General features: G+C 40.4%; 1 protein-coding gene across 8 annotated transcripts in view; it reads left to right on the forward strand.

Moving 5' to 3' along the window:
• PARP4 (poly(ADP-ribose) polymerase family member 4) overlaps positions 1 to 14,672 on the forward strand; it is a 2,159,601-nt gene that overhangs the window by 656,219 nt on the left and 1,488,710 nt on the right. For all 8 annotated transcript variants that reach the window (XM_085621544.1, XM_085621545.1, XM_085621546.1 and 5 more), the window contains exons 18-19: positions 8,826 to 8,912; positions 12,480 to 12,644. In XM_085621544.1, the coding sequence (XP_085477670.1) occupies positions 8,826 to 8,912; positions 12,480 to 12,644 (252 nt within the window). The remainder of the gene's footprint in view (positions 1 to 8,825; positions 8,913 to 12,479; positions 12,645 to 14,672) is intronic.

Genomic DNA, 14,672 nt, shown 5'->3' on the forward strand with positions numbered 1-14,672 from the left:
CCAGTAATCCTCCGGAGCGAAGATAGGATCCCACCTCTTCCCTAGGGTACTGCAAGCCTCCACACTCAGAGTAACAGGAATGCTTAGGTGCACCCCCAGGGAGCGGTGAGACGACTCAGAACCTCCAGGGAGAAGACACAGCGTTTAATCAGGCACAGGAAGGGAACCCAAGTGTATTGACTGTAAGAAAAAGTAATACTTTAGGAAATGCACAAGAAAACCCCTATATAATACTATCTGTGAATGATCTAATCACTAATTCTACAGTGCCAGATTGTGTATGGTCTCGCACTCACCTTGTAGTAAGATAGAAGGCTGTATAGGTGAGAAGTTGTCGTCCCAAAATAATAAGAGGGTAACCACCCAGGCTTGGAATCACTCACTCTCAATTCGAGTGACAAGTAACCAAGTGGCAGCTTCAGTTTCAGAAATTAATGTTCTCTGTTTCCCACAATTAGCCGATATCTGTTCAGTTTCCGACTGAAGTATCGGTGAAACAATTAATAAGAAGTCTCCTTATTTAGTTTCATAAGGATTAGTGTTCGTGTAGTTTTAAATGCAGTCAATACATCCAAGCGCTAAAAGGATAATTAAATGATGTCTTCGCTCTTGATGTTTGTTCAAAGGTCAGGCGCCACATACAGGAAACGCGGTAATTGATACCAGCAGGGAAGCACTTATCTCCGCAGAACAGAAGCTTTTAGCGGTCCGTGTGAAATGCGCCCAGGCAAACAATTAATCTGTTTTATCCGCTACGGGTAGTGCTTTTCTGGCGCAAAGAATGACACTCTAAACGAAAGTGTTGTTTTCTTGCAGTCACGGGTGGCGCGTTTTCAGTGCAAGAAATTAAATCGTTCGTTAGCCACAGTTTTAGTATGTACTCACGAAGATATTCTGTTTGGGCGCTTCCTCGCGCGTGATAGGGAAAGGCACCAGGTGATATAACTTGAGAGCCCCCCACGGGCGTGCAGAGTTTCCAAGACGAGTGCAAAGAGACACGATGAATCAGGACAGGCAGGATTCCAACGGTAGTGAGAAGCCAAGCAATTAGTGTTAGGGGCGGTTCTCATTTTAAACAGAAGGTCAGCTGATTCCTCCTCAAGTAGCGTGAGACCACACATAATCTCAACACCTGCCCAAATGCATTGTGGTACTAGTAGTGTTAAGGGGAATACAAGTCCCATACTAGGTGCAGAAAGCTAGGCGTGTAACACATGGTTTGCTTAAAGCTTTTAAATTCATTACAATATGCAGTAATTCCTCTAAAGTTTATCCACTTGATATTTTCATTTACTTTTATGTCCTTAGTGAGAGGTTCTAGTGCTAGGAGGAAGAGTGACGGTGAGAGTGGGCACCCTTGTCTGGTCCCTTGTTGTAGTGTGAATGTGTCAGAGAGTGAGCCATTTATCGCGATGCGGGCCGTGGGGGACTTGTATAGGGCCATTGTCATTCTGACAAAATCTTTCCCCAAATTGAAACTGTACATGCATTGTTCTAGGAAAGCCCACAACACTTTATCGAAGGCTTTCTCTGCATCTAATGCTATGGCCACTGCCGGTGTCTGGCTCCCTGACACTTGTTCCAGTACGTGGCAGAATAGCCGTGTGTTGTCGCTTGCCATTCTGTTTTGCATGAATCCCACTTGGGTGTTGCTTACCTATGGGAAGCATTGGACAAAACGCTAGTCCCTCATGATCCGCCATAGGAAATAGATACAGTCAAATACCAAGGCAAAGACCTGAATTAAAGGACTACCTAAGTTTGAGAAAGTATGCGATCGCGCTTCTTTACTATCCTTCTCCCTCAACTTATTCTAATCTATCCTATACACTCTTACCTTAGGAACTCTCTCTTCACTATATGAAACGAGCTAACAAAGGGGGAGCCGACCTAAAAGTAACACTATACTAACAGATATACCATGTAACCTAAGGGCAACCCCGACAGACAAACGATATGTATGTCCTGTATATGCATATAATACCTAATAAAAATACTATTAAAAAAAAAAAAACAATATGCAGTAATTAACTTATTACCTCAACTGTCAAATTTATCTGTTGGGATTTAAATTGGTACCAGGTACAGTGCCCAGAATATAGTCACTGTTTTATAAATTCTGTTTGTGCATCAACTTACGACAGAAAACTCATTACTCTGACCTCCAAATTCTGCCCTAGTGGTCCCATAAAAAACAGCATCCGAAATACATCCGATTGAGATCGCATAATGATCACGATGTGTGAAATTCACTTATTTACATGATTAGTACTTTTAACAATTGCAGATTAGAGTCATGTCGGTTACGATGGCCAGACCATAGTTACTATTATCCGCCCTATATTTATATTTCACATTAAGACAAATCTAACTATAAGCGCCCAAACTCTTGCCCAAGTGGGCATATAGATCAAACATCTAAAAATGTATTTGGTTGAGGTCACATCATTATTTCTTAGCATTCAACTTCAATATTTATACTACTCATTGTTCCCACATGATAAACTCATACAATAAACAAACCATAAGCAACCCAATGTCTACTCATTTCAACCCAAGTGGGCGGTATGTATACGTATTCACTGTCCTCCTAAAATAATGTTAAAAATTTGAATTGTGCTTCAAAATTGATTAAAATCGAGATTTGAGAGGAAGAACAGTTGTTCACTTATAGCTGAGTATGGAAGTCCTCCTCCATATTAAGCCCTTGTGGGGTCTTTGTGTCGAGTTCTATGATGTAACATGACTAACTTACGCAATTTTTTCTCCCTATTACCTCCTCTTACATTCAGAGGGATTGCATCTATTACAAAATGTTAATCCTTTTTCACATTTATTGTGAGACTTTTCAAAGTGACAGGCCACTGGATGAGACCTGTCATCATTTTTTATTGCCCAGTGGTGCTGCAAGATACGTTTATGAACGGGGAGAATTGTACTGCCCACGTACCTCAGACCACAACGACACTGAAGTACGTAGACAGCAAACTCTGTTTTGCATGTGTATTCCCCTTTTATTTTCTTTGTTTTCTCGATAATCCTAAGGTATATGTTGATGTATTTTTACCTAACGTGCATGCTTTGCACTTTGTGCATTTCAGAAAAACCTTTTTTTCTGACAAGCCTGGTTACAGTTACACTCCCTACTTTTGATTGTGTCACAATGTTCCTCACAAGTGACTGTTTGAGTGATGTGGCCCGTCTGAATGTTACTTGTGGTCAACATTGCACTAGTTTGCCTAGTATAGGATCATTCCTAATTATATGCCAGTGTTTGTTGAGAATATTTCGTACATTTTCTGCCTGCCTGCTGAATGTTGGAATCATCCTGCATTGATTTGCATTTTCGATCTCCAGCTTCTCTTTAGTTTTACTTTTGTTAAAGAGGATCTCTTTACTGGTCTTTTTATCAGCCTTATACAGTGCTGCCGATATACAATCATCTGAGTACCCTCTAGCTTTAAACCGGGTTTTCAGACACTTCAATTCTTTACTTGTCTCCTCCTTGGAACTACAGCTCCTTATCGTTCTCAAGCACTCCCCATAGAGGATGGTTTTGATCAAATTTCTAGGATGGAAACTTGTTGTGTGCATCAGCGTATTCGCAGCTGTCTGTTTCCTAAACAGCTTACTCTCAAGTTTGCTATCTTTTAAGAATACTGTAAGATCTAAAAAATTCACACTTGTTGCACTGATTGTGTTTGTGAATTTAAGATGCAAATCATTCACTTCCAGTTTCTTAATGAACTCTTTTGCATCTTTCTGTGAGCCTTTCCATATGATAAATCGTCAATGAATCGACTCCAATGCAAGATGTTGTTCTGCCACTCATCCTGTTATAGCGCCTGGACCACCTGCTCCTCCCACCAGCCCATATGCAGATTCGCATAGCTGGGGGCGAAGCAGGTGCCCATCGCCGTACGGCATGCCTGCTGAAATAATTCTCCATAAAACAAGAAGTAGTTGTTAGTTAAACATCTTTTTATCATTGATAGCAACATCTGGGTGTGTGACCACAATTTAAAGGGTCTGCTCCTCAAAAAGTGTTTGATGGCATTAAGACCATCTTCATGTTTAATGCTCGTGTAGAACGTCATCACATCTATTGTTATCAACAGGAAATCTGGTTCCCATGGCAAGTCATACATTTTCTTTAAAAAAATCCCCTTTGTCCTGAACATAGGAGGGTAAAGACCTAACACAAGTATTTAAAAAGGAATCCACGTATTTTGAAGTATTTTCTAAAGCACTCCCTATAGCTAATATTATGGGGCGCCCCGGAGGATTTACAGAGTCTTTATGAATCTTGGGCATTAAATAAAAAACTGGTGTGACTGGATTATCAATCTTTAGAAACATGAGTTCATCGTGACTGATTAAACCTTTCTCATACCATCTTTGTAGATCTTCATTGTATAAACGGTGGCTTGATAACAATATCTCATCTTTGATCCTGATATAATTGGATCTATTATTCAGTTGCTTATCGGCCTCCTCTAGGTATTTTACTTTCCCCCATAAAACAACATTTCCACCTTTGTCTGCATTGCGTACTATGCAATCATCATTCAATGTCAGTTAGTTTATCAAAGCATTATATTCTCTCTGTTTACTTGATGTCACATGAAATTTCTTACTAGTGTGTTTATATAAGCTTTTTAATTCATTCACCACTAGCTCATTATAAACATCAACAGTATCTCGGGTTGTCTGAGGTATGAATCGTGAACGTGGTCTAAAGTTAGTTGGAGCATCACCTTCGATTTCTATGCCTTGTTCTTGTGCTAGCATTATTGCATGGTCACTAGTATTTGATGTTCCACTTTCAAAATCTGACAATCCTTCTTGCCAACTTGTCTCTTCCTCAAGTTGCCTTAAATGCAACATCAAGTTCATATCAGTTACTTTCAGATTTGTTTGCAGATTATCACATGTATTCACCAGAGATGTTTCCTTTTGTTTCGTATTGACTGCAAAATGTTTCTCAATTTTAAAGTTCTGGTGAACTTGAATATATCCACCCTTGTCTGGACATAGTCAATGTCTGTCAGCAGACAGAAAGATAATCCCAATTGTAAAGTTCTTTTCTCATCTTCTGTTAGTACGATCTCCGTTAAATTCACAATTGCGGCTTCGCTGTTTGAGCCCATTAATTGCTCTGCTTGTTCTTGGTTTTTTCTCCTGAGCTTCTATTGCTTTGTGCCTTTCCTCTTCTTTGACCTCTGCCTCTTCCTCTTTGTGGCTTTGGATTTACTGGTGCTTTTGGTCGGAGATTGAATCTCCTCTCCTGCAGTAAAAAATCCAATTTGTCAATCACCGAAGGCACAGGTCTTTCACCTGGGCCACTGAGGCCTTCGTCCAAATCTGTGTCTATTTCAGAGCTTTGTCTACTGCTCTGTTCTGACTGTTGATCTTGTGTTGTTTTTTTAGTAGACGATCATTTTTGTCTACACAGATTGTCGAAATTATTGGCGAAGGTAAAGATCTTCCCCCTGACATAGTCAATTTTATAGCGCAGAAATATTTGCGTCTTCCTCTCTTTAATAGATTCCTCCAGCTTTCGTAATCATTCTTTCATGTCTGTTTAATATTTCATTATAATATCTTGCTCAGGTTCTTTCTTTAGCATTGTTCCAATTTGTTCAATTTCCTCCAGAATCTTTATGTGGTCTATATCGACATATTTAATTAATATGGCCAGCATTCTCCGCGATGACTCATGATTATTCTCAGCCCACTCATTGAGCATATTAGGATTAGGGTCCTCATATGTAGGCGCCACTAAAATCCTTAGACCTCTTGGTACACGTTTAACCTCCAGGTATCGCTGCAGGGACTTAGATTCCCACCACTTGGATAACTCTGTCCGTTTCAATTTCCCAACCTTTTCAGGTGTGTTAGCACATCTGATGCTTTCGTATTACTTGCTACCTCTGTAGTTTTCTTGGTGGTAATGATGCAGTCATAGAAAATCAAGAGAGCCGCTTCCTCTCTTTCTCTCACTTCAGCGGCTGACATTATGCTGATTTGCAACAAAAATTCCACGTAGAATATTCTACATCTCTACAACCGTTGGAGTCCACGCTTACAACTTAATTGTGGATTTGGTGTATGCCAACTTTCCCTCTTCCCTCACCCGCTGCCAGTATACAGGCTTACCTGAATGCCTCACCGATTTCCGCGGGTCCTCCGACTCACCGTTATCACACAGTGCAATTCAGGGCTGTCTACGATTGATTTGACTGATGCGTTGCCGCTTTCTTCATTAGGCGGTTGTGGGGGGGTGGCCGTCTTGAATACTGCAATCACCACTGCAAGGGTATTCCCGCCGCTGCTCCTAACCAGAGGGCGCCTCGTCCGTTTAAGACCTCCCAAGCATGGTCCTTTTCGTATTATACAGCCACCTCGTAAAACCAAGGCTGACGACACCATGTGTAGAGCTAAAGTTCTTTATTCGTCAGCCGCTATCGGACGCGTTTCGTCTGACCTGCAGGCTTGCTCACCAACGATTCAATAAAGTTTTACATTCTCTTTTGACACATTTTTAGCTCCGTGTCACGTAATGACTACAAAGTGAATAACAAAAGACATAATTTATCTGCGTTTACCAGTTGCTTAACATGGTTTGCTTAAAGCTTTTAAATTCATTACAATATTACCAGGTACAGTGCCCAGAATATAGTCACTATTTTATACATTCTGTTCGTGTATCAACTTACGACAGAAAACTCATTACTCTGACCTCCAAATTCTGAGTAGACATTGGGTTGCTTATGGTTTGTTTATATCATGTGGGAACAATGTGTAGTATAAATATTGAAGTTGAATGCTAAAAAATAATGATGTGACCTCAACCAAATACATTTTTAGATGTGTGATCTATATGCCCACTTGGGCAAGAGTTTTGGGGAGTATAATTAAATTTGTCTTAATGTGACATATGAATATACGGCAGATAGTAGTATTTATGGTCTGGCCATCGTAACCGACATGACTCTAATCTGCAATTGTTTTGGATGCTGTTTTTTATGGGCCCACTAGGGCAGACTTTGGAGGTCAGAGTAATGAGTTTTCTGTCGTAAGTTGATACACGAACAGAATGTATAAAACAGTGACTATATTCTGGGCACTGTACCTGGTACCAATTTAAATCCCAACAGATAAATTTGACAGTTGTGGTAATAAGTTAATTACTGCATATTGTAATGAATTTAAAAGCTTTAAGCAAACCATGTTAACTAACTGGTAAATGCAGATAATTTATGTCTGTTCAAACTACGAGTCTGTCTTCAATGTTATTCACTTTGTAGTCCTTGCGTGTCACGGAACTAAAAATGTGTTAAAAGAGAATGTAAAACTTTATTGAATCGTTGGTGAGCAAGCCGGCAGGTCAGGCGAAACGCGTCCGATAGCGGCTGAGGAATAAAGAACTTTAGCTCTACATGTCGCCTCATCCTTGGCTTTGTGAGGTTGCTGAATAATACGAAAAGGACCGTGCTTAGGAGGTCCTAAACGGACGGCGCTCCCTCTGGTTAGGAGCAGCGGCGGGAATACCCTTGCAGTGGTGTTTGATTGATATATATATATCCAAAACACTTTTCCTAGCTCTTCCCGCTTCCCATCCGGCAAGACAGCGAAGAGAGAGTCACGGACACCCGTTTTCTTTGTGGCAAAATCAGGTCTTTATTCAAATTGCAGCTTACGACGCGTTTCGGATAACAAAGTATCCTTGTTCACATGCGGAAGTGCAGTCCGCCAACAGTTTTTATATCGAAGTGGCTTTTTTTTTTTTTTTTTTTTTTTTTTTTGTGTGAGTGCATTTTTTTACTATTCTTTCACGTGATAATAGACATAAAAAACACCTTCATTTAGCGCTGGTTACCTGCCAATCGATTGGCAGGTTCACAATCATAGACATAAATGTAGTTGGAGTCCCAATCGACAAATTAAGTTGTTCACATGTATAAATACATTGCATATATTATCAAAAATAGATGCGTAAATGCCTGAAATATAAAACAACATACATGAACATGGATTTTGTATATATGTTGTATATATATATATATCTCCTACTTGCTATCACCAGTAGGTAGCTATAGTTAGGACTATGTTTCCATTGGCAAAGCGTTTTTTGACTCGCCTATAACTTTGGCGCCGTTTGACAAATCTTGACAAACATTTCCCCAAAAGGTGTCCTGGTGATTCTAGTTGTGTATGGAAAGTTAGGGGGTGAATGGTCAAAGATAAAGGGGGGGGCTCAAAAAGTGTATTTCCCATGTTAATTTCCATAGAATCTTTACACACCTGCAGCCCGAACCAAATTTGGCAGAAAGCTAGCTTTTGATCTGCAGATTGTGCTTTTTGTTATTTTGTGTAAAATCGTTCAGTAGTTTACAAGATATTAAAGTAAATCCAACTTTGTATATCTGGGCGGAGCCTAAACACAGATCTCATGGTGAGATCTGATTGACTGTCAGCACTTCAACCAGAAAGTGATGGCAGCCATCTTGGGACCAATATACATGATAGCACCCCATTGAAATGCATTGTAGTGAATGGCAGCTTTTGAGCATCACAAAAAGGAGAACATATAAAGGGTGCTCTAGAGGTGGACCCTCGAAATCCGGCTACGTGAAAGGGAGAGGAGAAGAGTCAGCAGAAATCTGAAGCAGGTGAAATACCATCTATTGTTATGATAAAGTATTTCACCCTTTATTTTTTTCTATCTTGTTAGATAATTATAATTTTGTATATACATTCACTCGCCACCCAGAGTGCCTGTTGTTCTTTTGCATATTGTAATGATTTTTCTTCTCTTACAGGTTAAAGAAAAGGAAGAGGCGCATCGTGAGTATAGGGAGGCTGTCAGTAAAGGTCATGGAGCTTATCTCATGGATCAAGATGCACCGGTATGTGCCACTTTTAATGAGTTGCTGATAATGTCACTGTGAATACTTAAGCCATATGATTACGTGATAAGGTAATATGCTGACCAATGACCTAAGGTTATTTTTTAATGTATCCCAAACTGTGCCCTAAGTATGAATATGTGCAATATAAATATGGAAAAACAACTATAGAGCCTCAGTTTGGTCTTATTCAGTCAAAAACATTCTCACCAAGATTGGTATCTCATTTGACTGACATATGGCTGCTAAAAACCCAATCCTGGAGGGCCATGAAAGTATCGTGAAATAAACAAAATAGAGAGGCAATTTGATTCTACCCATTCATGATGACATTTTTTATCCCTGATAAGACTACATTTTTGTCGAAGACCAAACTGAGAAAGTATATCCATAGCCTGTTAACATCATGCCAGTGTTAATAATAGTTATTGGGTAAGGAGGTCAACACCAGTGGAAGCACGTATTTACATCACATACAAGTTTGATGCTCAACCTGTGCAATTTATTAAGGTCAACAATTCCCCAATGGCATCTTTTCTGTATGTGTAACTGTGCAGCCTGCTGCCTGGTATTGTCCTAAATGAGTATCTCCAGCCCCTGCCGACATCATCCTAGTTACTGGAATTTCCTATCCACTAGGCCATTAACACACAAACACACACACTCTCAATCTTTCTTTTGCTCACTCTCACTTTCTTTTACAAAGGTGTGTTACAAATGCAGTATCCCAAAAGGGTATTGTCATGGCTGAAATCTTTTAGAATCAGAGCTTTTTGTGAAAACTCTCACTATGCAAACGTAAATATGTACAACTATTAAATAAATGTAAAACATTTGTCAGGAGTAGTGGGAGGCATTATGACAAGAGTATTGTCAAAAGAGAGCTTCCAAAGATCACACAAAGTCAGAGGTGAAAATGAAACTAATATGAAAGCCCGGCTCAGGTACAAGGTCCTGACAGCTTCTTTAGTTAGTCATTTCCTAACACAAAACCACACAGATGAGGAAGTGAAATGGACTATTTAATAGACATTAGGCAGAATCTCAGAGGAGGTAGTTTGAAAGAATTACTCATAAACAAAGAAAAAAATATTAATTCTCAAAATTAAAACTACTGAAAAAGTACTGAGTGAGGTCCCAGACTTTTTAAGCATCCTGTGAACAATTACCTCCTAGGTTCAGCATTATTCAGGTGACAAATATGGTAACCAGAAGAAAAACAAGCCCAAAAAATAATCCATCAGTGGAACATATTTCATATTTAGTTGAAATATCCTGGGGCTTATTCTCGCAAATGCCACTTATCCACATCTTTATGACAAATGTTTCTTTCTATTGGAAAGTAAGGAAGACATCATTAAAAAAATGTAGTGCTCAGGCTTTTTGACTTTTTTCATTTCTTATTCCGTACCCAGCTTTGGGTTTGTAATGGATAATGCTAACCTCAGAATCCTCACTTTGTGATTTCTCTCAGGAATGAGACTAGATCTGAAAATGTTCTTAAGCAATTCCCTCACATGTCGGTACCTGGTGATGTGTGGCTCAGTTTCACCAAAGTGGAGGACTTTGTCGGGTTTCTCTTTCTTGAGGACGTTCTTACGAGTACTCTTCTTTCAGATCGCAAACATCAGGTAAGTCTCAAAAAAAGACTTCCTTGCGTGGAAATTTAGCAGCGACAGTTGACAGCCTTCGACCTTTCCCCCGAAGTCTGTGATGTTATCTTGGCAGCAAGGCGTCCCTCCACTAAGACGGTATACGCCTGCAGATGGAACAAATTTGTGGCAAGGTGCGCAGCAAAGGCTCCTCTCTGCCCCTCTTTCTGAGGCTCTCTTGTTCCTCCTTTCTTTGGCCCAGCAGGGCTCTGCTCTGGGCATTCTTAAGGGCTATCTATCAGACATTTCAGCCTTTCTTCGGCTTCCTGATCAGCCTTCTCTTTTCCAGTCCCTTGTTGTAAATCGCTTTCTTAAGGGCATTACTCATCTTTTTTCTCCTGTTCCCTTTGTAATGCCTCAGTGGGACTTGAACTTGGTTCTTACTTATCTTATGTGTGCTCTCTTTGAGCCGCTACATAACTGTCCTCTCAGACTTCTCACTTTAAAGACTGCCTTTCTGGTTGCCATCACTTCTGCTCGCAGGGTGAGTGAACTCCAGGCTCTTTCTTCAAAACCTCTGTTTCTAGCGACCATCCGGACAAGGTTGTCCTTTGAACTCGACCCTCTTTTCTTCCCAAAGTGGTTACTTCTTTCTACATTGGTATAACCATCACTTTGCCCACCTTCTTTCCGCCTCCGCGTGCTCCTAAGGAGGAAGAGAGGCTCTACCGTCTGAATCCAAAATATGCGCTTTCATTTTATTTAGTTAAACAATAATGGGGTGACCCTGTGTCCCTCAGAACCTGGGTATGAATCTATAAATAAAAACAATGATTCTGTCGGGTTTAACTACTATTTCTTATGAACACGTTTAGTGTTTATACTCTGTTCTCTAAAGTTTTCAAAAAATCATATCTCGGCTGTCTTGACATATGGAACACATTGCAAATGGTAACACACGTGACACAAATTGCTGAATCCTCTACTGTTTTATATAAATTGAATCATTCATATTATCTACACATTTGTAAACAATGGTTGTCAATACAAGGTGAGGTTTTTAAGTGATGTGTGATTAAGTGACATTTGTGCTCAGTGCTAAAGTTTAGTGCGCAATATATACAGCATGATTATAAAATATGTACATGGGAAAGGAGGCCAGAAAATTAGGGAAAAACACAATTACTCTGTTGCCTATACATCAATTAGTCTTTTGCACGCAGAGCCTTGGTCAATCTGGACCGTGTAAGGAATAAATACAGATTCTGCAGTTGGAAGAGACATGTTGAGGGCGTACCAAACCTGTAAGCTGTGTAGTCGCAAAACATTAATATTTGATCACCTCCTCAACGGAGATGTGGTAAGCCATTTGCAAATGGGAAGGGGTCCCTAGGGGCCCCTTCCTCTTAGTGAATGTTCCTAAAAATGTTTTTTATGAGCAGGCAGTGGTGCTTGAGACCACTGCCTGCCCATAAAAAAGGTTTGTGTGCTTTTTAAAAAAAAAAAGGCATCCTGTTTTCTTTTAAGGAAAACGGGCTGCATTAAAAAACATTGCTTTATTTAAAAGCAGTCACAGACATGATGGTTATCGCTAATCGTAGTGGGTCGCAATTTGTGACCTACTCATGGTAGGTCGAATTGCGACCCACTAAGAATCATTATTTTTTTGAGCAAACCTATTAATACATATGGTGGTTCACAAAAACCAATTAATTCGTTAGAAGTCGGTTCGTAGATTGCCACCACTTCTTTTTTTTTTTTTTACATTCCATATAAGGAACCGCAATTTGTGAATCTTTATTTGTTGCATTTTACGATTCTTTAAATGGAATCTTTGTACATGATGGCCCTAATGATAAATGATTGAAAAATATTATTTTTCATGTTATAAGCTTATCCACGTAACTTTGACTCTAGGTTATTTGAGAGTTAGTGTAATGTACATATCATTATTAATGGTACATTTCTGTTATAGGATATTTTTACTGTAAGTGTTGGAAACTTACCACCTCATGCGACTGTCATTATCAAAATCACCTATGTCACCGAATTGAGTATAGAGGACCAAAGTGTGGATTTTACGATACCTGGTGAAGTGGCGCCGTGGGAGGAGGACGAAGCACTAAATGAAAATACACAAGTATGACAACATTTTTTTTATTTTTTTTTTTAGAAAGGTGTCACAAGCATGATATTGTAAATTATCATGAATTGGTACAAATACTTTTCCTAGTATTGTTTTATGGTAACTTTGTGAAAAAACAGTTGTATAATTTAAACAGTCCCTATATTGCTGTTGCATGATTTCTAAGTCACCTACTTAAAGTTTTATTTTGAGTCACTTCATTATTTTGATAACATTAAAATCAGATCTTTTTTTTCGCTTGGCTGAAGTATCAGTATATTATTGATCCTCTGTATAGTGCATGTGAGGGTTCTTTTATCTAAGAATGTGGCAAAAAATGAGGCTGCTAATAGCAAAGAAGGGCCGCAGAGTCCGCACATGAATGACTGCATATGTAATATTATTCATATCCTAGAAGGTCTTCGCCATAGCTTCCAAGTGCTTAATTTCATTCAGATATGCCAGGTCGCTATGGAGAGTGTTTTCTCTGCAATGCCAGTAAAGAGTTAATGTTCTCACGTTTAAATGGAAGGCATTGGAGCCTAACTGTGAGGCAGATGGGGACAGGGGTTGCTAAGTAGATAAAGCAACATTCATCCTTGATGAAATTCTTTCCTTAATTTCACCACTTTACTCCTTTTTGTTTTGTGGACATTTTAGTCAAAAGTGATGATACACTCTTGGGTATTATGTGAAAATAAAGGAACCATCATAAGAAAAATATCACAGCGACAAAAAAAGATTTCATTTTCTCAATGGTGAAGAAAAAATAATAGTATTTAATAATGTAAATCTCAAATATTTTTGACAAAGGCAAAAATCTGAGGAGTGGTACTTGCAAACTTGTCATGTGCTTCATCTACCTGGACCATATCAGAGTGATGTTAATTTATTCTGATCCTTATTTATTTTTTTTAATTTAAGAAGTTTTATATAGAGCTGACCTGACCCGAGGGTATCAGAGTGCTTTACATCAGTTGCAGTGCAGAAAATCACATAAAACAATAATAGTATAGGTCATTGGCGGAGAGTTCCAATTCGTAGCGTAACCGTGAGGCGCTGAGGTCTTGGAAAGTCCTAGAGGAAAGTTACTATCATGAGTAGAGCTCTACTTTCAGGGAGGAGTAACGAGAACGGGGTCAAGGGTGAGGCGGGTGTAGATGTCTTGTGGACACAGGATCGAAGCGGTGTGAGGTGTCTGCTTCAGCGCTCCGCCTGCTCCTATCGGTTCACTAGGGAACGGTCGAGGAACAGGACTTTGAGCTGACTTTTGAATTTTGCAAAAGAGGGAATAGTTCTGATGTGAGGGGGGAAAGAGTTCCAGATTTTGGGCGCTTTCCCGGCGAAGGACCGGGCCGCGGTTTTCTTGTTTGCGTGTTTTCAACAGGATGAGTAGAAGAGTGTTCGAACTTCTGAGGTTCCTGGACTGACTGGCTTTTTAGGTCTCGGCTAGCGATGGCTGCGCTTGCGCAGTCTCGCTCGCGAGAGATAATGACTTGGGAGAAGAGGGGCTTGAACCCGCCCCTCTTCTACCCTGTTCTCCATTGGCTGGCCTAGTAAATGCTGGCCAGCCATTGGAGAAGAGGTCCCGTCACTCCAATCATGCCCCGTCCTTTTCGGATCGGGGGGCGTGTTTTTTGCGAAAAGTCTCAGGGAGGAGACAACAGCAAAACACGCCCCCGAATCCGAAAACGACGCTGCGTTTCTCCGAGGCATTTCTGCTCTGCCTGCCTCGGAGAAAGGCAGCGGTGTGCTTGTTCTGGCCTCCCCCGGGCCCTCCCTTGACCTTTTAAGGACTAGTTAAACTAATCTCCTGGGTTGCAGGCTGTGGGACGATCCACCAGAGGCCTCTTCAAACCGCGCGCCGCCGGTTTTGGTCACACCGGACCAGACCATACCACAGTCTCCTAACTCCAGCTCCAAACAACACAGCCGCCATTCATCGGGCACTTGGAGCACCTACTCCGGACAAACCACCCCCAACCACCACTCGGAGCATTCCCTGCTTTCCCAGCCCCAGCGGCGCCCCTCCCCGCAAACCGC

This window comes from Triturus cristatus, chromosome 8, assembly GCF_964204655.1.
Source record: "Triturus cristatus chromosome 8, aTriCri1.1, whole genome shotgun sequence".
Lineage (NCBI taxonomy): Eukaryota > Metazoa > Chordata > Amphibia > Caudata > Salamandridae > Triturus > Triturus cristatus.